Raw genomic sequence first — 25,777 nt, 5'->3', positions numbered from 1 at the left:
CCACTGTCGGAAAGTACTGTAGTTTGATTGATTGATAGTATTGATTATTGGTAGTATTACTAATTCAACAATGAGTTTATACAATATTAAACATCATCTCTCGCAATCTTGAACACCTTCAGCAGTTACGGTGAAATTAAGAACATCTTTCGCAGTCATGGAAAAATCATGAACAACTTTTGAAGTTAGGCCGAAACCGTGAACGTCTTCTGAAGTCAAGGAAATATCATCATCTACCGCAATTTTGGCAGGAAAGTGAACTGCAGGGAAATTGTAATTTTTTTTTCACACGTCTTCTCAGTTACCTTCTGCGGTTGTAAAAATCTAACATAAATCAACGGACCCGAGCTTTTTTGAAATTATTTCTGAACAGCCTAAATTGATTCATTTGGCCAACTGATGGCCTGGCCCAATCAAAAAAATATGAGGGACCTGCAGACCCCTACATTTAACATAATCACTAACCACACCCCATATGTAGCCACTAATTTGTATGTTACATTAAAATTGTTCAAAATGAACAACTTGTAAAGCAGCTCAGACCTTCTTTGTATGTTGTTTTAAAATTACCAAAAATGAATTTACTCACCCTTATTAACCTCCTCAACAAGCTGCTCTTCAGTTTCAATCGTCAACAACAGACATTTTCTTTGATTGAAGAGAAAACTATGTGTTTTTATGTTAAGTCAAAAATCAAAAATGTATGATCATATTTTCTGAGTAAAATAAAATATTACTTAATAAGCTACTTTATCAAGATGTTCTCCAAGAAGCATAAAAATAATAATATTGGGTTGTTGGGTGTCTAATCAAGTACATAGGTCTCAAGATCACCTCCATTGTCGTCATCCCCTTCTTCCTCTTTCCTTTATAAAAGAAGATATCGAGAGGAACATTTTGAAATAATATCGATAGAAGGAAAATCAACACAAGATTGATCTGGGATGAAATCAACTTGATTTATTGTTACTATAGAATTAAAAGCATAATATTTCAACAAATTGCATCTAAAAATAATCAGTTCTTACAATCTTTGGTTGAATAACACTTCATTCTTAGAAATTACAAGTACGGTAATTTTATCATGCACTATAAAACTTTTTATAAAAAATAAAATTGAGATCTATTCAAATATTACTTAACTTTCTTTTTTTATGTAATTAGAATGAGATTAAATTAAATCTCACACACATTTTCGTTTTTTGCAACTACAGTAGAACCCCAAACCCCTCATATCCGACCATGACAGGACCGGACCCGGTCAGACACTAGTTTGACTATTCTGAATGTTCTTATTAAATGGCGACCATACAAAGTAGGTATTTTAAGCCAAGTAAGAATGGAGCTGAGTGGCGCGATCTTGTAGTCTTGTTAGTGACTAAGGCCGACATATTCCTTAGAAACAGCTGTTAATTAATAGCCCATACAGCTAATGGCAACTAAGGGACCTACAGTTTATAGTGGAATCCGAACCACATTTTGGCCTTAGTATATACAAATTGGTCTAATTATCAGGATAGTACTGCGGATAGTCGTAGTACTCACTCGTGCGGACGTTAATCCACACCAGGGAGTATCTCATCCACAGTGCATGCCTATAAATAAATATCCACAATTCGTGACCTATTAGTAGCTGGATTACAGGACGACGCCACCCAGTGGCTAAACGATCACAGCCCTAAAAATATATAAAAAGCCCTATAAAAGAAAGATATGAGGGGTTCTACTGTATTTTCTAACAAAACAAGGTCTATTTAAAACAAACAACGATTATACTACTTTACAATTTAGAATATACCTTTTAAAAATGAATCACTAAATTATATAAATCCAGAGCTTGCAATATTTGTGGATGTTAATTTTGCAAACTCTAGGTTTAGTTTAATAACAAGTAATAATAAAAGTAATTAACTATTCGTAATACTAACCAGGCCTAATTAATATTATGACATGATAAAATAGATCAAATATAATCCTGATCCTCATAAATTAATCTTCTACAAAAATATATTTTAAAAACGTGTAGGTTGGGAACACCTACACTAAACACTTAAACACTGACAACTAAACTCAAATTAACAAAATTGGCTATCAAAGTAAAAACTGTTACTCCACCCCAATCCTTTACTGTAATCGAAAAAATGACATTAATTGGCAAGATTTTCAAGTCTTTCATAGTTAAGAAAACACAACATTTCATTATCAATCAGAAGTTAAAACAAATATGACAAAAGGTTACACTGTATTTTAACATCTGTGAATAATATCATAGATAAAACATACTCCCTTAGTAGATTTCCCATCCTTATGGAACAGCTGAAGCCAATTTTACTGTTAGTTCTGTCCGGGTCCGGTGTACTATAGTCGTGTTTAGTTTACAATTCCTTTCTTGCTATTTTAGTAATTTAAAAACCTTGTTTAACCAAATAAAACTATCTAATCATAAACAATAACTTGTCCCTAAAATAATATAAACAAATTGTAAACAAAACACGACTCTACAGTGCACCGGACAGAACTAACAATAAAATTGGCTTCAGCTATTCCATAAGGATGGGAAATCTACTAAGGGAGTATGTTTTATCTACGATAATATCAAAACAACAACCAACTATTACACAATGATTGTTTTCAACTGTTCTCTATGCCAAAAGTGATTCAAAACCTTAATAATTGATAACAGTTAGTCTACTAAAATCTTTTATAAAAACCAATTCATGTTTTAAAAGTATCATAAAATATGTAATTTAAAATTTGTTAACACTGATCAACAGCTTCATAAAAACAAAACTTCAAAATATTTATCTCCTAAATAACATTTGCACATAAAAATAAGAATCTTTCATACAAAAGAACTTTATTGTTAAACTGAACAAAACAAATAATAACATGAATCGCCTGGTCCAAATTTCAAAAGAATACCCTCAAACATAACATTTTTACTCATGAAACTAAAAAAATCATCAGCTTTGTGAAACATTACACATTTTTGGAAACGTCAAAATCCTAAAAATTGCTCTCTAGTAACAAAAATAATCATTCAAATCCATAACTAAAATACTTTCTCAGTTAACATACCTCAGTAAGTTAAACCAACTAAATAGAAATACAAATTTCTTTCTGCGATGTATCAAAGCCTAATGAATTGATACAAACCTAAACTATAATACATTGTCATAAGAATTTTTCAAGGATATATTTACGAATGACCTCCAGACCCAAGCGATTCAAATGAATCAGATCATGTCTTTTATCTGGACCTCCGAAAAACCTGGAACAAATAAGTGGTCGATGTAAATTAAACATACAAAACTGTTGATATAGTCCTTTTATAGCCAGTGATTCTTTCAAGCTCAAAACTTTTGAAAACATTTATTCCTGCTTTCCAGTGAAATGAACTAATTTTCTGTTAGGAATTCACTGCTGTAAACAAAAGACAACAGAAACACCTTCGTAATTACCGTAGGTGATAAATTCATGGCTTTAATCACAATAACTATATTAGCCATATTGAGGAGAGCGATTGATTCGTTCAGCTAGGGCCATAAGTCGGTTTCTAAAAAAGCAGTTGACACCGTTCTTCTGCCTAAGGGACAAATACGGTCATAAAGTATCCCTTCCTGTCTGTCCCAAGAATTGTTATCTTGGACCGTGTGTAAGGGTGATCTTTGGTATCGATCAGTAGGCATTGTCGCGTCGGTCGAGTAACATTGCTTTATTTGCATAGCATTATACGAGGCATGTTTTTTGACTAAGTATCGTTTTTAAATTTGTCCGCTCCAGTGCTGCGATTGGCATTTTGGTCATTTGCGCTGTGTTATGTATGTATGTATTGCGCTGTGTATTGGAAGCCTGCACCGGAAATTCGACAACAATCGGCTGTGTTTACATCCGGTTTGAGCATTCAAAATGGTGCCGCCAATTGAGACTGACGCCGCCTGTGAAGTGCGCCCTGTAATTAGATTTTTAAGTGCTAAAGGTGTGAAAGCCATTGAAATTCATCGACAGATTAGTGAAGTGTATGGCGAGAACATTATGAGTGAAGGAATGGTATGCAAATGGGTAAGGGCATTGTATTTAAAAACGGCCCCACAAACGTTCATGATGAGCAACGAACTGGGGCGGCGTCATTGCTGTCCCCAGTACCCAGTGCGTTGAGTAGACATTTAATTTATGAGAACCAGATGAAACATAAACTTTGGTTCCTGCAAGTAGACAAATCATTTACGTGAACCAGACGTACAATTGACTGTGGATACTGAAAATGAAAATAGACATTCCATTTAAGACGGTGACACACTATCGATCTTTTCCCCGAACCGAGCAGGGAGAAGGGAGAAGGGAGGTCGAAGGGAGCATGTTCGATAGTGTGTCACGGGTCCCGTACACCGATCCAGACGGCGAACCAGACATCAGGCCGAGCAGGGAGACGAGCGCTCTGGAGGCGGTTTTTTGGTGAAAGATCAAAGAAAAGATCGGTCCGATGTACGGAGTGATGTACGATAGTGTGTCACTTGCCCCGTACGCCGTCGCGAGCGCCGCACCGAGCGGCCGCCTGTGCTAGCGTTGAGTTATGATTTAATATGGCAATTAGACCCTTTAATTGGTAAAATAAATAAATGTTGGGTAATATGTTGCCGTTATATATTATGGCAATTTAAGATGTCATGTTGTGGTTTGTTTGGTCGAGGTTCAAAATGTAGAAACCGTTAAATCAATTATATCAATAATATTAAAGTGAATTAAGTAATTGATGTTGTCTGAAATTCTTTCAAAATTAATATAAACATTAATATTATTAAGGGCAATTAAAATTATCATTCTGTAACGTTATTTCAATTAATAAAACCAATAAAAATCAATACATATAACTAAGTATCCTTTCTAGAATATTTTATTTTTGCGACAAGTTTTCAAAAAGCGTCTTTTAACGCGCTCTCACTCGCACACACTCTCCATCTCTCTCTAAACTCCCTTTTGCCGCGCTCGGTAGAATTCGTCTGGTCTTGGTCTTGTTCGGGGAAATGTTCGGAGTGAAATTTTGCTGAAATTTATCCCCCTTCTCCCTTCTCCCTGCTCGGTTCGGGGTCTTGATCGGGGAAAAGATCGATAGTGTGTCACCGCCTTTATGTGAACCAAATATACCATTGACATTGGATACTGCAAGTATATATCTCATTTACGAGAAACAGATGTAGCAATGACTTTAAAAAAGTGTTGGATTAATCTAGCTCCGCTCAATATTGCAAGCAGACAACTGCATTGTACACCTATTCAATGTTACTTTGATTTCACATGGCCTTGGCAATATTGCTGGGAAGCATAAAGGTCGATTCACAGTCCAGTCACAGGTGTCCCTGTTACATCCAAAATACCCCCGCCACAGCAAACCTGCAGACTAAGCGAATTTCCATTTGCCTGATTGGATTTAGACTAAAATGTCTCCTTAAAAATATCACATTTATTCCCTATTTAAATAGAATCAGTTTAACACATACTTAGGTTTGCTGCAACAGGGAGGGTAAAAGTGTTTTTTTATGTAAAATGTTAATAGTTAGTAAGAAATAAAAACATTTTCCAAATTTGGGCAAAATATGTTAATAAACAAGCACACTACAACGGTTTACTTATTCTCCATAAGAATAACATGGGAATTTTAAATTAACAATTTTTTGGAATTTTCTCCGTAACCATTAGGCGCATTATAACGCTTCAATATACTAAATTATTTGTTTTTTTAAGCTCTACAAAATAGTTTGGAAAGAAATTTCAAAATTTTATGTTTTTTGTGTCAAAAATAGGAAAAACCCATTTTTACCCCATAAAAGCCCCCATAAACCCCTGTTCCCATGGTCCGATCATGCTGGTTCGCGAACTCGTTCGAATAAACGTAGGTTTACACGTTTGTAGCAAATTTCATCAAAATCGGATCATTTTTGCTCGAGTTATCGCGCTAACGGACACATATAAATAAATATATATATATATATGAATTTGAACGGATGGTGTTTTTGGCCTCTAGGGACCTCAAAACGAAAAAAAAAATCGGTCCCGGGTCCAGGTCTTACCATGAGTACTACGGTAATAGCTTATTCCCTATATGGGAAATTCGCTAATTGGTCAGTCATCTGTCAGTTGGTCAGTTGGTTATTTACAGTGATGTTATAGTAATATTATTATGTTACTAGTCCTGAAAATAGGTGTTTACCGGACGAGTGTGGTCGAGTGAGGATTACCATACGAGTCGAATAAACACATTTTGGACGAGTGACATACTATATTTTTGCCATACTACTCTAAGCTAACTTAACTAACTACTTAACTTAACTACACATAACCTCTAAGAGAGGTTATGTTTTTGTACCACTCATTGCCAAATATAATCAGCTGGTTAGTCCGGTAAAAAATCATTACAGTACAGTAGTACGTAATGAAACCCCATTTGATTAAGCAGGCGGCAAACAGGTGTATCTGGACTAAATCCTTGTGTGGGAAATTCATTAAAACAGTGTAGTGTGGCGTAAAGAAATTTAATTATGAGTGAATCCTAATTTGACGAGATGTAATTACCAATGGCTGATTTTAATGTGGAAGAGTTAGATGTGATAGCTATCGCCTTGCATGAAAAAAGTTATTGAAAATGATTGGAAAAAACTATGGATATGGGTTCATGATTTATGAAGAGACTAAACTTTTAATATTTTAGGACGACACAAGAAAGTTAATTAAAGAACTGTAATGACAACTGCCATAAACTTAACAAAACATATGTGAAACACATACGTCACACGACGTAGGCATCAGAACAATCCCAAAATATTGTTGGAAAGAAATCTGAAATTGACTAACGGAGAGTTGACAGCGCAACAGGATATTTATTGAGGTATTAATTTTTGACTGTGGACTGAACTTTGACATGCGGAACTGATGTGTGTGAATTTACCTTGAATGACATAAAATTAGATTTTTTATCTGCTCTGTAATTCTATTTGCTCTATTGTATACTTCCTACTTTCCAAAGTTAGAGTTTATTTCTACTTACAACTCAAACAGATGCATCCTGCAACTTTGGTACGGGGGACAGGTCATATACAGAGGACTGATGTCTCCTATCCTCAGGCTGTCTCCTGTAATTGGATCACAGATTAAAACAGGTTCTTTTCTTGGCATTTTTTATATATGATGTACAATAAAACTTGCTAGGCCTAACACGACAAGTCTTTAATTTTGTAACCCTTTGAGGTCAATTTTTTTTTCTTTTTTCGGCAAGTATAGGTCGCCATTCGAGCAGCAAGCAATACCAGGCTTTTTCATCATGGTGTTCAATGACCTTTGAAAAAATGTAGTTTTAAATTTGTTTCAAATAAATAAATAAGGATGTAGTATAGAGCACAAGGGTCTAGGTTTTTACGATTTTTTGTGAGCTTACATGAATGGGAAAGAGTCCAAACTGGCACAATATAATTTACATTATAAACACAACACATATTTCACTGGCACTGACAGCATTTTCAACTAAGGAAGAGAGAATTTTCTTTTTCTTAGTTGAAAAAGCTGTCAGTAACAAATTCTACTAATGTTTTGTGTATATAATGTAAAGTTGTGTGTCTATTGTTCCAGTTTGGACTCTTTCCCATTCAGGTCGGTTTGCTATTCTCACAAGAGATCTGAAAAATAAATAGGCCTACATAAAATAGTTAACCTCACCCTGCAGTTTCACAACTCGCTAATGTTTTAACTAATTTCTGCAGAATTCAAACTGCCTTAAGATATACCTCATCACAAATACCCAGATTAGGTTAGGCCTTAACTCACCGTTGTCCAGGCTTCTGATGTGTTGGTTGTAAATGTCAAGGAGTTCAAAGTGGTTCGTATTTTTCTTGGCTAGTTTCGGTATCGGAGGCAGAGTCAGTAGGATTATGTTGGATGCGCTCTTCTGCAACGTCTTCACAAGCGCAGAGAGTTCCTCACACATTCTGCTAACGTTCACATTCTGTCCAATGACAACAATCATATTATTACAGTAACGCTCAAATCACTCCGTCGAACAAAATTGTTCTTGTCAAAATCCGATAAGTAAAGAAACTTACTGTTCTAATCCAAATAGGGGTGATAGATACATTTGTCTAGTTGTTGAGAGTGTAGGATTTCTTTCCTCAAGAAATCGTGGTTAAAAAATCAATGGTTTAAGAACCTTTAAATAGGTTATTAATGGCAATTTTCTGTGTGTAATGACATGATCTGGCGGTTCGGAACACACATAAGGTCTAGTAGTGACAAAACTAAGAATCTCTTAGTTGAGAGAACTATACCTCTACATTAAAAGACCTCTCTACACAAAAAGCCCAGTGATAATTAAATTTTAGTAAGGCCTTTGGGCTATAAAGAAAATTTTATCAACTAAATACTTGATTTGTTTATGGAAATGGTGGCATTATGTAAACAACACTACATTACAACTATATTTGTTAAACCACATCAAAAACCGTTGTTTTCAAAACGCGCATTGTGGGACCAAAGAATTTATTTGCACAATTTTTAATTATGTTAAACTGTCCACGTAATAAAAGATGTGATATTGAAAATAGAACAGGGACATGCCTAAGTAAACAATATGTTTAAAGCATATTCAAATTGACACCAATCAAGTGGCCGTGAAGAAACTTACCCTTAAAAAGTCATTTGTGCCAATCATAAGAATGATTTTGTCCGAAATTGGGTAAAAGTTGTCCCTCACTCTTTTATGGAGGTCGGTGATCGTTTGGCCGCTAACGCAGATACCAATTCTGCCGGGACCTGGAATACATGACAATTCAGAAAATTACATAACTATAAAATTTTTGTATTCCAAAATTTTAAATAATCTGTACATCAAAATTATTTTGAATCACCAGCTTAAAAGAGTTGGACAAAAAAATGTGCAGGTCAAAACATTTGTTATTTCAACAATATTATGTTCACAGTTCATAAATAAGTTTCACAAAGTAGAATAACAGGATAGCACTGAATATTTGTCTATAGAAGATCACTGAAGAGCTTAATCTGCAAACTCCTACATACTCTTAATTTTCTCAAGTAAGCGAGCTGAAAGGACATGAAAGACAACTTCTTTTAAGTTCATTTCAAATGCAGTAAAATTACATAAAAAATTACAACAAATTTATATGACTGTTAATGGCTATATGTTGCTCTCGTGATCATGATAACACACTTCATGATCTCTTGCAACATCGGGTTTTCCTTACAATACAACGACTTTAAATACCAATGAGAGCTATTATAAATGGACGCTCGGCTAGAGGCTATTGGCCATCATTCTAAATGTCTCAGTTAAATATAAAATTCATGGACTTCTTCCCACTCATAAAAATTTGAATACAATTCATAGTTTTCTCGGTTTCCCGGTTGGCTGAACATCCTGGTTAGTATTTTAGAACACAGCTATTTTCAATTTAAATACAGCAAACTTTACACTTAAAATGTGGTTTGATTAACCTGGATTAGGGGACTCTAGTGTGCTTGTTTTTTACTAATCTTGATGGAAAATATCCCAGGGTGTATACTATTTTATTAAAGTGACATTCCAGGTTTTTTCCTGGTTTTTTGAAGTTTTTCCAGGTTCCCGCGTATTTGTTGGTTCCACTTAAACTATAATCAATTTAAGACTTGCAGCTTAAGTATACAATATAAACTTACATCAAATTTGTTTCAAAGTCCAGTGAGCTAGTGTTTAAAAAGTAATAATCCTTATTATAGTAATAATTTTCATTAACATCGTCTCTCTCGATAGCAGCAAAATCCTGAATATTATCTTCATTTTTTATGAACACATTATCAACGGCGGCAAAATCCTGAATATTTCCTGCGGTCGTGTGGTCGCTTCCCACAGTGACGTAAACGTCATCACAGTCTTACGTTATCATAGAAAAATCCTGGACATCTCCCGCGGTATGTATACATTATCGCCGTCTCTCGCGATCACGATAACGTAATCATCGTCATCCACGATCGCGGCAAAATCACGAAAATCTTCCGCGGCCGTGTGGACATCATCATTGACTCCCACGGTCACGTAAACATCATCGTCATCGACCGCGATCACGGCAAAATAACAAAAATGTTCCGAGGCCGTGTAGACACCATCATTGACTACCGCGGTCACGGGAACGTCATCGTTGTCGTGCGCGATCTCGGCAAAATCATGAATATATCCCGCGGCAGTGTATACATCATCGTTGACCCCGCGGTCACGGAAACGTCATCGTCGTCTCCCGCGGTCACAGAAACGTCATCGTCGTCTCCCGCGGTCACGGAAACGTCATCGTAGTCTCCCGCGGTCACGGAAACGTCATCGTCGTAGGTCGCAATCGCGGCAAAATCATGAGTATTTCACGCGGCCGTGTAGAAATCATCATCGTCATCTTTCGCGGTCACGGCAAATCATTAAAATCATCCACGGCCGTGAAGACATCATCATTGCCTCTCGCAGATATGAAAACGTCATCGCCGTCGTCCGCGATCTCGGCAAAATCATAAACATCTGCGGCCGTGTAGACATAATCATCGTCGTCTCCTGCGGTCACGGAAACGTCATCGTCGTCGTCCGCGGTCACGGAAACGTCATCGTTGTCATCCGCAATCTCGGCAAAATCATGAATATTTCCCGCGGCAGTGTATACATCATCGTTGACCCCGCGGTCACGGAAACGTCATTGTCGTCTCCCGCGGTCACGAAAACGTCATCGTCGTCGCCCGCAATCGCGGCAAGACGCATTTTACGACTACAATCTTCTACCGGGGCTAAAATAAAAATCCCGGATTCGTTCCAAAAATCCCGGCTTTTTCCCGGTTTTTTCCAGGTTCCTTCAAATTCAAGGTTATTTCCCGGTTCTCCCGGTTGGTATACACCCTGTATCCGCAATAATCGCTCAAATAATAATAAGATAAGAAATCTACTTGCACTATCCAAGTTCATTGCTTTCAATTACCGTACTATTCAGCCCTAATGTTTTGTTTCCATTCCTATATTCTATTATTAATTTTTAAACCTTGAATATCGAATATCATTCTTTAGACAAAAACTTCAGATGATCCTTCATCTATTAACATACTCAAACAAGTACTGCGTCACAAACACTTACAGTTTGGCATGGGCATTCTCTGTAGGCCAAGTAATTGCTGCCCAAACCGACAGAACTGGCTGTCGCCAATCATCTGGTAGCCAATCAACTCTGGCTGGACTCCTTGTTCCGACATGCATGATAGGTTGTGTCTCCAGCTCTGAAAAACAACACCTTTAACACTCAAAATAAATTATGAATACTGTAACTATAAAAGTACAAAATGCAGTGGAACTTGGATCACTCAACTACCAATTAACGGTATAAGTAAGTATACGCATTGAAAGTTGAAAGTCATACTTTAAATTGCACTAAAGTAGTGGAAACAAGTGTATCTGTAAGTTTAAGGGTTTATTATCTATAACCTGAACTTAACACTATGGTTTAGTCTGGGATTGTTTTAACGTAGCAAGCTTGATTTGATGTTTACATTTTTTAGGTTGATAATTATTTATGCTTATAAAAATTCCTGAGGTATTTAATAAGTAGGGATGGTCAAGTCTCGAAATTTCGGGAAATTTTAAATCTCGTTACACGAGACGAGATTTCTTTTTGGCCGAGATTATTATCGAGACGAGAATAAAAAAAAAAAGTTAAAAATTAAAAACGCCTGCAGAAAGTCAATGCAATACCCGCAATACAGGAGCGTGTTGTAGTTGCGTTTCCTTTGCGAAGGCGTTCTTATTTAATTAATTCTTTAAATGTAAGTATTACTTTAATTATTTTAATAATATTACTTTAATAACATTTGAGAAGTTTTGTTAAGTGTAAGCAGTGTGAGGAATGTTTTATTACTATAAAAAGTCAAAACAAGTAATTATTTTATAAAAATTAATATTGCTTTTATTTTATGATTTATTTTATTTTAGGATAAGTTGAACTCTATCCTAACTGATATCACTATGTTTCCTAATCGTAGGCATTTTTAATAAGTTAGGCGTGATTAATAAAAAAATTGTTATGCTGATGTTTTTTAATAAAAGATTGTAAATATTCTTGCCTATTATCATTATATTTGTATTTAAACAGTCATTTAACAATGTTACAAAATCAGGTAAAAATTTTGAACGTGCATTTCCCGTTGTGTATGAGAAGGGAAATCCCGTCTCGATCTCGTCTCGAAATTTTATGAGAAATAAAAAATCTCGTCTCGTCTCGTCTCGAACTAAAAATCCAATCTCGTCCATCCCTATTAATAAGTAAAACAAGGCTAATAATAATTGGCTGGTGTCCGGCAAAATTCATTACAGTACCCAAGGCCTAATGGATAATGATATCCCATTTGATTAAGCAGGTGGCAAAAAAGCTTATAAAACAGAGTACGGTAGTGTGGCAAAAAAAAAAAAAACTCACTGAAGATGGTGAATTATAGTCGTGGCTGAGTGTGTTTGAGTCGCTCCATCTTATTTTCATTCTCTTTGCTTTATTCTGAAAAATAATTGATCAACTGAGAAAAAATGAACCAACCTACAAAGTTTTTTTGAACCACATACTAATACAGTACTTACATAGGTTAGGGTGCATTTAACACCATAATGAAAAGTGTGATTTGACCCAATATTGCAAGGTCTGGGGAAAAGTTATATCCCCCTTATTCTTCAATAGGTATATGAGAGATGATTTTATACATGAATATTAGTATTAAATTATGATACTACTCTTTTTTCATAACTCAATAACTCGTTTATTGAACCAAGTAGACACAAGTACATGTATAGGTTAGGTCAAAATAATATAATATGCATTGGAATTGAACTTAAAATAATAAAATTAACTTAAACATACTTTTTACAAATCATTCTGTCTAAAGGAAAATTAAGATTCTAGCCGTCAGTCAGGAAGTCACGGACGCTGTAGTAGCATTTATTTAATAGAAAAGATTTTAACTTTCTTTTGAATTTCAGATGGTCTGACTCTGCCTTTAGATGCGTTGTTATAAGAGTTTGTTTTGCAGGGAGAAATAGGGGGCAATATTTTATCCAACAAACACTAACACTAAATAACCATTCAAATGCAACAATTTATGACTAAAATAACCAACATATAAAAATTTGTATTTATAAATAATCTCTTCAAACCTGAGTCGCAAATGTAACTGTTTTTGTTCAGAATAAAACATTAAACAGGTGATTGCTAACGACAGTGAAAGAGCGAAGTGAACCTACAGTCATTTTAAAGCTTTCAGACTGAACTGAGACACTAACCAGCCAATAGGCCCACGACACAGTTGATTACTATGTGACATATGATAATTCACTCACGACAACGCTCACGCCAAAGCCGATAACCACATCTTTGCTATGGGGGACGCTGTAGCACTAAGAATGTTAAAGTTTTACGTTACTATGAATAAATTATGTTAATCATATTAGTAAAGAAATAACATGAATAATTCTAAAATACACTCACAAATTCATTTGGTGTGCCCTCTGGAGTTTGATATATCGAGCTGTTACAACTGGAGTCGTTGAAACTGGAGTTGTTGGATTGGGATTCACTTTGAGAGTCGTCATTTAAACTCCTCTTGATACCTGAACTCTGCCTCTGAAAATTTCAATTTCAATAAGTAGGCTATCTGGTAGATGATAAAACAGTGTGTGGATAAATACTAATCATTGTGGTTATCGATAATATGCCAGGGGAATTGTTCTAAATCTCATCATGTCAATATTTGAGGCAAACCCTTGTGTACCTTAACAAATTATGCCGTACTGTTGTAGAATGTTATTAAATCAATTAATATTTAAATGATCCACTTAGGCTATAGTTTGCAGGTGCCAATAAATTAAATTTTGTCTTTCATCTGACGATCCTTTGAATTAATGTGGCTTATAGATTAGTATACATTACAACATTCTATCAGTTTCTAGTTTTAAAGGTTGGAGTTTTTGATAGAAAAAAACAAATACGTTATTGATCCTGTCTGCCTGTGGCTCTATTTAACTAATCAGGTCTAAATGTTTTCTCACTCTGAAAATGACATCTTTAATATGGGAAATGAGATGTGTACTTCTTACTTCTTACAATAATGAAAACCAAATGGTTGTCTATTTTAGTATTTTACTTGAAAAATAGCTTTTAATTTAGACTAATTTATTGCAAAGATCCATTTAACTCCTATAACTCCCCCTCCCACCAAAAATTTGTATCCTGACTGTTACAGTGATGGGTCAATAAAATCCCATACATAGTTTTGTTTCTATGTACCGGTACTAAACAAAAAGTTGTGGAAATGCAAACCATTACACAAAAAAGCGTTTTACAAAATAACCCACGGAAATAATTTTTTTACCAACTTACATTTTCAGCTTCGGAAGACCGTATATAAAATGGCTTCCCTTCAGGTGTTACGTAAATAGTCTTGTCCGCTTCGCTATCATCAGGATCTGCATCTTTTGAGGAGTGACGGAACTTTGGGTCATAGCTTGAGCTTGAATTTCTTGACAACATTGAATCGCTGGTTTGTGATAAACTACTTCTAACAGGTGAACTCTCTCTATACCTATGTCGTCTTGAGCTACTATTTGTATTGTGATCTGCATCGTCTGCGGGTGATAGTGATTTTCTACTTGAATGTGATCTTCTGTTTTTTAAGCTGTGTCTACTTCTTGATCTATATGGGCTTGGGCTTCTGTGTCTTCGAGACGATCTTGTGCCTTCTTCCAGTTCTTCTGGACTTCTATCTGATCGAGAAGGGCTTCTATGATTTGAAATGTGTTTTCTTGTTTCTTTTGATTTTTTCCTACATTCTTCTGGACTTGGAGATCTACTTGGTGTGTATTCACTTCTGGAATTTGATTTTCTACTTTCTTCTGAACTTTTATCTCTCTTCAGTTTCACTGGTTTTGTTGACGTTCTTGACGATTCAGAATCGTTTGCCATCTTTTCTGGTAGAGTTTCAACAGTTGGAGTACAAACGCTGCTATTTATTGACGAATTTGAGTGAGATCTTTCTTTTGTCTTCTTGTGAACCTGATTAACATCAAAACACTTTTGTAATTTCTTATTAAAATATATTTTTAGATCTAATCTTAAAACATCCAACTATAATTCTTATAATTTGTAAGTTAAATAATATACTTAGATTCAATGTTTCCTCAATGTTGTGGGTACCATATCAAAAGTTTTGTGGAATCGAGAATCAGTACCTATTGGTCCATCCCTATTTTCAAGGTTTGGCAGCAAAGTTTATTGCTTATTTTAAGTTTTTTTGCGGTTGACAAAACTAATATAGTTATGGGTTGGACACAACGAGATATCTGTAAGTCCACGAGATGAAAAAAAAAAACAAGAAATATAATTTGTTTTGTTAAGTAAAAAATATACATCCTATGTATATTTTATCTTTAAGAGAATGGAGGCTAATGGCCTTCTTACATTTGCCCGCCATAAGAGCAATTCAAACAGCCGCTGAAGAGTTATTTACAATCCCAAAATATTTATTTGAATATCAAGGTGATTGTGATTTAGGGAAATATCAAGGGCACTATGAGATAGGAAATGTTGTTTGTAGTTTAATGAGTTATCAGGATCATGATCAGTTGATTAATTATGTGTTACTGGTACTGTTGTAGAAAAAAAAATCTCAATTTGGTTATTGTCCTCACTTAAAAGCCTATGATTGTATGTCTACATTAAAAACAACTAGGCCTAACTACAGTTCAAAGGGATAACATATGAAAACCAAGGACAGACTATTGATCAAAGAACAATACACAGAATCATAGGGAACTTATCATTGGGAAAACTATCATTTGCTAATGCCAATCTTTTTGTTTTGTTTTTCACTGGCAAAACAACAGCATCTTTGTACGTTCCGCTCAGTCCGAGGAAATAAAGACTGCATACCCAAACTGTACACAGAGAATATTAAAATGTTTCTAATATTTTTATGTGGTGGATAGGCCTACAAGTTTGCATCCCCATTCCTAAACTAAAATTATGATCGCTACAATTGGACAAAAAAGCAGTATTAGATAAATTTTTCACAGTTGAGTAGTAGGCCGAACTCTGGATGACTACAGTCGTTAACTTAGGTTTTTTACTGTAGGTAGAGACTTAATAAACATAGACCTACTAACAAAATACCCTATAGAAATTACATCCATGATCGATCTATTAAAACATAAATATTATATGGTTTAAGCCTCCCCTCAAGCTTTTATGGACAGCTCAGAAATTTAAGGTTCCTTCTTTTAGAACTTTAACTTACTCTGTGTACTTGTATTGGTGTGAATCTCAGGGAAGAGGTCTTGGCGTTCATTGATGATCGTTTTGTTTCTTTCGTTAGTGAAATCTTTATTCCACCTAGTCCATCCTTTTTTGATGATGTGCTGACGGTCAAATCAGCAGAAGATGATGATATCTATTAACAAGTTAGGTAACTTAGTTAGAAAACAAAGCTTAGGCTATATTGCACAAATTTATTGTATGCAATATAGTGTATTTGGTCCCTGGGGACATCAAAATGAAAAAGTAAACCAGGTCTACTTTCTGTCTTTCCGTGCCGCCTACAGTAATAGCTTCTTCCCAACCAATAGGAAAATATTTGCTAAGTTAAAAGGAGTAAACCATTAGACAGGAACATGACCAGGTTTGGACCACTTCCTTATAAAAAATACCCCCGCCAAAGCCAAACTGCAGACTAAGCGAGTTTCCATTTACCTAATTGGATTTTCAATTAAATCTCTTTGAATAGCATGAGTTTAAACAATGTTCTGTACTTAGGTTAGCTGCTACAAAATGAGTAATAAAGTGTGTGTTTTTTTTTTTTTTTTTTTTTTGTAAAATGTTAGCTTCCGGAATAAAATAAATAAATTTGCCAAGTTTGGTCAAAATATCCATAAACAAGCATTTAAACTAAGTTACAACAGTTTATTTATCCTCCATAAGAAGCTCGTCTATCATAAACAGTTAGAAGGAGGATAATGCATGTGACACGCAGAGGCGGCTCTATAGGGGAACAAGCCTATAGGTCACTGGGGCCCCGCACAGCTGTATTTCAGGTACCTTAGAGAGGCCTGCTATTTAACTTTGCCTTAGGCCCCACAATCTCTAGGGCCGCCACTGGACACGCTAAGTTATGGGCCCGAGATATATTTGCCCCACTCCCCCTATCTTGTGAGGGAAGTTTTACTTTTGTGCTCCCAACCCAACAGAATATTTGCAACAGCAGCATGAACATGATTTGTAACAGCATAATAAGCATTAATATGTTAAATAAGCTTGCAAATAGTACGTTAGGCTATAGAACCTTGGTACCGTAGGCCTATGTCGATTTTTAATATAGGGTATCAAATATATCAGGCCTAGATTTTTAACTTTTGACCGATATTTAACTTATTAGGCCTAGGTAACATGTAAGTTAGATAACTTAGGTACTTTTTGTTCCATGACTTAGGCTACATCTAAAAACCAATATAAGTTACACTTAACTTATCAATAGGGCGAATGTCGGGAAATTTTGCCATCCCTAGGCCTACCCAGAGCAGTTTTTCCATTCGCGGAATTAAGTTATTATCCCGAAAACAGGACTTTTAGACCTTGAGCGGGATTAAAAGGGGATGCGGGATAAAACTGGATTTTCGGCTATGACGACTACGGTATAAGTTATTTTTTTATACTTAAGTTAAGTTAACTTAATTTAAGAGAAAACTAGGCATTGCGCCAATTAATTAAAATACTGTAGCAAAATATATTAGTAGCTAGTAGCCTAATATAACAACTTTTTAAACATGATAACTTACGTTAAATAAAATACTAGGGATTGAACGGGAAAAAACATGTGGGATAAAACGGGATTTTTCACAATTTAATAGCGGGATTAGCCTAAACGGGATTCCTCAACTCGTAGGTTTAACAGGGATTATTTTTTTTGGTTGTGTGGAAACACTGACCCAGAGACTAGCCCCAGGGCCCATTAAGTTGCCTTGATGATGGTAGGCCTAGGTCTAACTTATCTCCAAAGGCCTAGGAGAACTCTTAAGTAAGTTGCACCTGAGATCATACGTTAATTAATTATTACAATGTAAAGTAAAATATTATTAACTTAATCCAGCATGGACAAAAATAACGAACATTACAGTAACTTAGCTTAATAAAACGATAAAACCCTAGTAACGTACCTAAGTTACCTGTCTTGACTAGCCGATGTTACTCCATAAATGCGTGTAGGTGTATGTAACACTGGCCCTAGCCCTACTTAAAAACACACCTTAAAATTTCTTTGACATCTTCTCTTTTAATCATCAAGCAAAAAAGTTGAGGGCTGAGGAGCTAGCAGGAGATAACTTAGCGACATTACTTAAGTCAACAATATAGCGACAACGACAGCTCGTAAATAGCATCTGATTTCAAGGTTACCATGTGCCACGCACGAGAAGTTTAGTTTGAGGTTTAAAGATTGAGAACGAAACGAAACGAACTGGACTGAACCAGAAAACGAGAAAACCATTGAACGAACGAACAGTGAACACCCAGACCAAGTCACCACTCACCAACAGGAACAGTGTTCACTCACTATACTAGTCAGTCAGTCCTCAGTCGCTGTTCAGTTTGCCACCAAATTCTTTTCTGTCTGAAAGGTCCCTGAGTTGTCAGAAAGGTTTGTTTCTAAAATACCAAGAAGTCCCAAAAGTTAAAATATCCCTCCCTAGGCTTACAATCAGTATGGCATTAAGTACATGTTCTTCATTATAATTTGAAAAAGTGTACCGGTATTTGAAATCTATAACGGATTATATCTTCCTCCAGTGCCCATCCAAAATAATTTGTTGTCCTAAATTTCGAGCTGATACAAAAAATTGTTGTTGTTTTTCTAATCGGATAAACAACCCACCCGGAAAATCAGAAAACCCCCGAAAACCTTTTTACGGAAAATAACATTGTGGGTTGGGTACTCAAATTAACCGGCAGAGAGAGCTGAAAAAGAATATTCCAGAACTTTCACGATCCGATGGATATTGAAGGACCGGAGGTGTTCCCGATTTTCCAGGTAAACATATCGGTTCCGAGAAAAAAACAAAAATTTTTGGAATCAGCATGCAACTTCAAACATTTTGGAAAAAAAATAATTTCTGGTGATGTCTGGAGGTCGATATACTTAACATGAAACCAACCAAATTAGTATATTCTAAACTGTTCTAAAATTAATAATAATGTAAGTTATAAGATATCATAGTTAGACTAAATAACACAAGTAGACTTCTCAGGAGTGGTCCGCCCCAGGCCCCAAATACCAACAATAGGCCCCAAAATCAGGGCCGTATTCCGCTCCTAACGGCGAACATATGACGATTGCAGAGGGCCTCGGCCTAGGAAGAGGCCTCACCTGGGTCTTTAAAAAATGTTTTTTTTCTTTGGGAAAGTAGATTTTGCTGTTAGAATATATGTAAGAACTAGCTGGCCCGACAGACGTCGTCCTGTCCTAATGTGGTTTTATGTCAATGTTCGTTCATTTTCAAGATGTGCTCGTTCGCATGGCTCAATCATGTCCTGGTTGTAGTTCGTTCGCTACGCTCACTCAACTTTAGGTTTGAGCTCGTTCGCTACCCTAACTCGCCTCCAGGTTGTAGTTCGTTCGCTACGCTCACTCACTTTTTGGTTGCAAATTAGCTGTTGTCATAAATTTAAAACAATAATAATGCTGCACCCTGTTGGTAAACCTATTAATTTTTTAATGCTATTGAACATCACAGGATCAAATTGTTTAGTTGAACCAGCTGTTAAGATTCTTTAATACCATTTAAATATGAGTACTCATAAGGTAAACATAGGAAACTCGAGAGCCACTGGGGTGGAGCCTTTTTGACGGATCTGCACCAAACTTCGCACAAACCATCTTTGAATAATCTTTAATAATGCCTGAAAGTTTCATTACAACCTGTCGAGCGGTTTCGGAGTCCATAAAGGACAAACAAACATACATTGGATTTTAGATTACACTTTCCAAATCGAACTTATATTTCCACGATCGCCGAAAGCGTCTGCAAAGATCGTGCGATCGAAAACTATGACCATAGATAAAACAGAGGAGTATGTTTTATCTATGCTATGACGATAATCAGGTCTCGCAACTGCGTAAGTCTCGCTTCACCGCTTCACCCACGGTCACCTTTAACTACAGGCCACGGCCAGGTAGGAATTGGCATCGGACATCAACACATCAAAAACTGTCAACATAAACTTTATAGCATCGAATCAACCTGGCCATAGCCCACCGGCAAACTGCACCTCGATCACAATGGCAACAGAAACCAAATTCCTCGGTATCACCCTGGACAAAAACTTGTCCTGGCACCTACGTATAGAAAACCTGGAAAAGAAATTGTCAACAACACTCTTTGCAATAAGAAGGATTGGGTCAGTGACTGATAAAGGTACAGCCAAAATAGCATATTTTGCCCTATTCGAAAGTCACTTGTGGTATGGCATCATAGCCTGGGGCTCAGCAACAGACTACCATTTACAAACGCTACTAATACTTCAAAAGAGAGCTGTGAGATCAATTGAACAACTGCAATATAGGGAACACTGCAAACATTTTTTCACAGCTAACCAAATACTAACTCTACCCTCCTTGTACATCCTGGAAATAATGAAATTCCTAAAATATGACCCCCCCTCCAAACCAGAAACAACTGTCATGACTAACAACCTCAGAAATTTACAGACAAACTACAATCTACAACCACACAGACTCACAAAAACTAGCAGAAATCCAAAAATAATAGGAACTAAAATATTTAACACATTACCAAACAACCTAAAATCAATAGGTTCAAGCACTCTTTTCATAAAAAAAAAACTGAAACAATACTTAATCAATAAACCTTACTACAGTCTAAATTAATATTTCGAACACCACACACCCTACAACAATACATAACAGAACCCAAAGAAGAAAGAAAAAAATTACGATTCTCTGGTCTCAACGACTACGGAGAAGAGGACCTAGGTAAAAGGTAAAAGGTAACGTCGCTAGTGGTGTTGTTTATTTATTTATTTATTTATTTATTTTACATTCCAACGGACAGCTCCATTTTGATATTTCGTACAAATTAGTGCAATACAAACAAGACTTCCTTAAAGCTAGTTATACAATAATGTTGAGTGAAAACAAAGAATTACAATCAATTGATAACAACAACAACAAAAAACGGCAACAAGATGGCAAAAAGACAGCGGTTGACACAAAACAAGTGAAAATAAACAAAACAGTTACAACAAAACAAATCAGTAAAAGCGTTACAATGGATAACAATTGTGTGTTAATAACAATTGTTGTTAACAACAGTTTAGTGACAGACGTCCCATAAGATAACATGGCAGATATGTGACGTCAGCTCATTAATTCGCACTTTATCAGTTTAAATTTATGAACATAAATTTATTAAAACATTGAAAATAAAACATACAGTAATGAAAACCGAAACAATATGAATTAAAAAAATATATCTTTACATTTTAAGCGGAGTCAATATTGTCATAGTCCAGTAACCGGTGGGGCACACGGAAGATTTATCAGGTGCCGTTTGACGTCACTAACTGCCTGCGTCTGAAGAAACAGACAATTTGATAATTTTTCTATTATTAAATTAAACTGTCATAACCTAACCAAACGTGCTGATAATGGAAAAATCGAATGAACGTTTAGGCATACTAATCGAAAAAATAGTTTTGTTCATAAAATAAAATTATAAATGCCTAAAATTCAATTTTATAAGTTTTTAATTATAAAATTAAACTGTCATAACCTAACCAAACCAACCAAACTTGCTGATATGAAAAAAATTGTTGAGAAAAAAATATTGCTACCAGCGGGATTTGAACCTGGTACATTTGAATTATCAGCCCGCCATGTTATCCACTACACCACCCAGGCCGATGGCTCAAAACCGTATCGTTGCGGTATTGGTGACGTCAGCAGTTAGTGACGTCAAACGGCACCTGAGAAATCTTCCGTGTGCCGTTTTGGTCCACCACCAATCTTTCGTAAATACACAAATACCAGCTGCTTCCAAACAAAACAGCTGTTACAACACAACACCACTTGCGACGTTGCCACTTCGAAGGCCGCGCCTGGAGTTAAAGGCGGCCGTGCTTCACCTCTCTCGCCCAATGCCCTCTATATTTCTATTCTGTGCTCACTGATTAATGGTGGTCGCTTCTTCTTGTCTCTGATTGTTCTTTCTCTCGCTCTGCTCTCGGGCTCGGCTGCACGATTTTTATTTCAGCTGCAGTTTTTTAATACGGACAAAATGAAAGTTTAAAAATTAGAAATTAAAAAAAAATTATTGTAGGCCTAAAACAAAAAAATATATAGTTAATTTTTTAATTAAACTGTCATAACCTAACCTAACTAACCAACTTGCTGATAATGACCAAATTGAATGAAGGTTTACTAATAGAAAAAATAATTCTGTTCATAAAATAAAACTATAAATGCCTCAAATTAAATTTTATATTTTTTAATTATAAAATTAAATTATGATAACCTAACCAAACTTGCTGATAATGAAAAAATTGAATGAAGGTTTACTAATCAAAAAAAGTTCTGTTCATAAAATAAAACTATTAATAGCTCAAATTCAATTTTATAAGGTTTTAATTATAAAATTTAACTGTTATAACCTAACAAAACTTGCTGATAATGCAAAAATCTTAGACAAAAAGTTTGTGCCCCCGATGGGTTTCGAACCGGTACCATAAGTTTCGAAGCCCGGCTCGCTATTAGTGATGTGACGAGTCGAGTACTTGACTCGTTGAGTATCGAGTCCAATGAAGTTTCGAGTCGACTCGATACCGAATCGGCGATACTCGAGTACTATTACTCGTGAACTAAAGCTTACTAGATCCGCCGCTACGAGTCCATAGCGCTTGGGTTGGGTGCATGTCTACTACTCGAGTCGAGACTCGGATGTTGTTCTAGATTTTGCCACTACGAGTCGACAGCGCTTGTGTGCTTGACACTGACAGTTCGTACACTGCTGAATGTTCAAGATATAGTTTCAAAACTATCCGCTACGAGTACATATCGCTCGAGTAATTTGCTTGCTTACTCGAGTCAAGACACTGTTTGTTATTAATCTAAGTTTTATAATGACGAATAAAATCCATAATTAATTATCAACTCAATGTGAGATAAATAACCTATCTCGCTCTCATCTTAAATCTACACAGAGTATAAAACGAGTCCGAGCCAAGTCTGTCCGACTCGAGTAAAGGGACTCGAGTCCGAGTCAAACAAGTTCCATTTCCAGTATTCGCACGGCAGCTACGAGTCAACAGAGCTTCGGTGCTATACAGGTAAGAATCGAGTCCAGTACTCGAGTACCGACTCGAGTAGTTGTGGTATCGAGTCGAATTGACTCGAGTAGGGAAAGTACTCGACTCGTCACATCACTACTCGCTATCAACTAGAACACCGAGAACGATGGCTTCATTCCGTTTCATTGCGCTAATGGTGTTCCCTCAGCCAATAGAATGCTCTCATTTTGTTCTTATTAAAATAACTGCAGCTGAAATAAAAATTGTGCGGCTCGCCTCCGCTCGGCTCTAGCTGTCTAGCTAGGTTTGGTAGCTTTTGGTAGCTAGTTGGTCGTTGGTGTTGGTCCTGGTTGTTTTGGTTTTGTTGTGTTGTGTTGTTGTGTTGTGGTTGTGTTAGTTGCGTTGCGTTGTTGTTGCTGTTTTTGCGTTGATGTCGGCTTTTTAGGTATCTGTATTAGTTAGTATTTTGTAATCGCTTAAACTTCCAGTATTTATTTATGTTAACATTTTTACAGACTTGTAATGACAGTGATAATGAAAGTCATTGACGATGTCTAATTTAAGTGACATTTCTACTCCTCTCAAGCTGGAGAGTAAGACTACGTTTTCTCCGGTATTAGGTTAGTTTCAGTAGTTGGGAAGTGGATCGCTCTAAATTCAAAGGATTTTAAGTTAACTTTTATACTTTATACTTAAGATGGGACGCCACTATGAGCGTATGTTAACCCAAAATATGAGTGAAGGATGAGTGGCGTGATCTTGTAGTCTTGTTAGTGACTAAGCCGACACATTCCTTAGATAGATACAGCTTTAATTGCCCATACAGCTAATGGCAACTAAGGGACCTACAGTTTATAGTGGAATCCGAACCACATGTTTGCTTTGTTATCAACAAATTGGTCTTTTATTATTTTATGGCCTAAGTTATTATCAGGATAGTAACCTAAGTTACTGCAGATAACCTAGTCGTAGTACTCACTAGTGTGGACGTTAATCCACACGATGGAGTATCACATAATCTTAGTAGGCCTACTAGCCTATACTTGTTTACCAACTATTCCTACCCTAGGCTATTTAATTCAGTTAACTTATTATTCACTTTCCCCAACTCACCCAAAACACCCTTTTAGCCTATTAGGCCTTAGACGTTTTTAAACTGTTCCTAGACACCATTACCGGTACTACAACTTTATCAAATGAATTTTTGGTCACCGAGACTTACAGTAGACACCATGCCTATATTACTAGACACCACCCTTGAAAAACTCGCTTAAACATCATGACAGGGCAGTTTACTACTTTTACTAGACACCTCACCAAGATTACTAGACACCAACCTTAGATTACTAGACACCATATCTAGATTACTAGACGACAAGCCCAATTTACTATACACCAGCCCTGAAAAACTCGCTTAAACATCGTGACAGGGCAGTTTACTATACTAAACACCTCACCAAGATTACTATACCACACCCAGATTACGGTTAGTTTCTAGGTTATGGAGTCTAGTAATGGTAATGGTGTCTAGTAATCTAGGCGTGGTGTCTAAAGAAAGCCGCGGCGACAAAAAAGTCATTTAAGAAAGTGGAAATTATTGCAACTAGGGTTACCGGTACCAATTTTTTTTTTTTTTTTTTTTTAAGGGAGAGGAGGGAAAATGCTTTTACGCACACAGGTAGCCAGCCTGTAGTGTGAGACTGCTGAATCTATCGCAGGCTACTCACTAAAAACCCCCTCTACTCTGTTGGACACAGACCTGGAATTGTTTGTCACATTACTTCAAGTCAGGCCAACATGTTACCTCACCGGGCTCTCACCGTTTTTGGCATTTGGATACTTCATGACCTACACCGCATCCCGGTCAAGGTCGAGCTTCTTGGCGCGGAGAATACCCTGGATGTAATGTGACACACAGGTCCAATTGTCCTCACCCCCCTGTCATCATCGGTGTGACCGTGTCCACTGACAGCAGTTCTACTAACTGTTGAGCCTCCAGGCGGGGCCTTTCCCAACGCTGGCAGTGGAAAAAGGTATGTTCCACGTCATCGGGAATGCCTGGGCAGTATATGCAATCGGGTGACACGGCTTTGCCCATCCTGAAAAGGTACGACCGGAAAAAGCCGTGACCCGTCAGAAATTGGGTGAGGTAGAAGTCCACCTCTCCGCACCGCCGATTAACCCAAGGTTGGACTTGCTTTATCAGTCGCCTGGTCCAGCGTCCCCGAGTCTCCTGTTCCCAGCTCTCCTGCCACAGCTGGTAGGTGCGGGTGCGTTCCTCTGTTCGTGCCTGGTCCTCCCCACGGCGCTGATAAATTGCTTAAATTGCTCCGCTCCCAAAAGTTTGACGGGGATGACTCCAGCAACCACCAGGATGGCGGGTTCGGATA

At 36.6% G+C, this 25,777-nt stretch overlaps 2 protein-coding genes across 7 annotated transcripts in view; one reads left to right on the top strand and one right to left on the bottom strand.

Moving 5' to 3' along the window:
* LOC128985741 (centrosomal protein of 164 kDa) overlaps window positions 1-25,777 on the bottom strand; it is a 96,620-nt gene that overhangs the window by 52,312 nt on the left and 18,531 nt on the right. For 4 of the 6 annotated variants that reach the window (XM_054405567.1, XM_054405568.1, XM_054405569.1 and 1 more), the window contains 10 exons: window positions 16,333-16,485; window positions 14,421-15,092; window positions 13,530-13,664; window positions 12,474-12,548; window positions 11,142-11,280; window positions 8,669-8,796; window positions 7,816-7,993; window positions 7,043-7,127; window positions 3,198-3,271; window positions 590-670 (listed from right to left, as the gene is read on the bottom strand). In XM_054405567.1, the coding sequence (XP_054261542.1) occupies window positions 590-670; window positions 3,198-3,271; window positions 7,043-7,127; window positions 7,816-7,993; window positions 8,669-8,796; window positions 11,142-11,280; window positions 12,474-12,548; window positions 13,530-13,664; window positions 14,421-15,092; window positions 16,333-16,485 (1,720 nt within the window). Of the gene's footprint in view, window positions 1-589; window positions 671-3,197; window positions 3,272-7,042; window positions 7,128-7,815; window positions 7,994-8,668; window positions 8,797-11,141; window positions 11,281-12,473; window positions 12,549-13,529; window positions 13,665-14,420; window positions 15,093-16,332; window positions 16,486-18,244; window positions 18,461-25,777 lie in introns of those variants that run through there. The other 2 variants (XM_054405571.1, XM_054405572.1) reach the window with 2 other exon arrangements.
* LOC128985742 (lysine-specific histone demethylase 1A) overlaps window positions 23,761-25,777 on the top strand; it is a 30,026-nt gene continuing 28,009 nt past the window's right edge. The window contains exon 1 of the mRNA XM_054405575.1: window positions 23,761-24,007. Coding sequence (XP_054261550.1) covers window positions 23,938-24,007 — 70 coding nt within the window. The 5' untranslated portion in view covers window positions 23,761-23,937. The remainder of the gene's footprint in view (window positions 24,008-25,777) is intronic.

This window comes from Macrosteles quadrilineatus, unplaced genomic scaffold (assembly GCF_028750875.1).
Source record: "Macrosteles quadrilineatus isolate MER2022 unplaced genomic scaffold, UCM_ALF_1.0 Scaffold_2__2_contigs__length_208266976, whole genome shotgun sequence".
In the NCBI taxonomy this organism is placed as follows: Eukaryota; Metazoa; Arthropoda; class Insecta; order Hemiptera; family Cicadellidae; genus Macrosteles; species Macrosteles quadrilineatus.
Note: the sequence above shows the minus strand (reverse complement) of the source record. Positions and strands in the feature narration are given on the sequence as shown.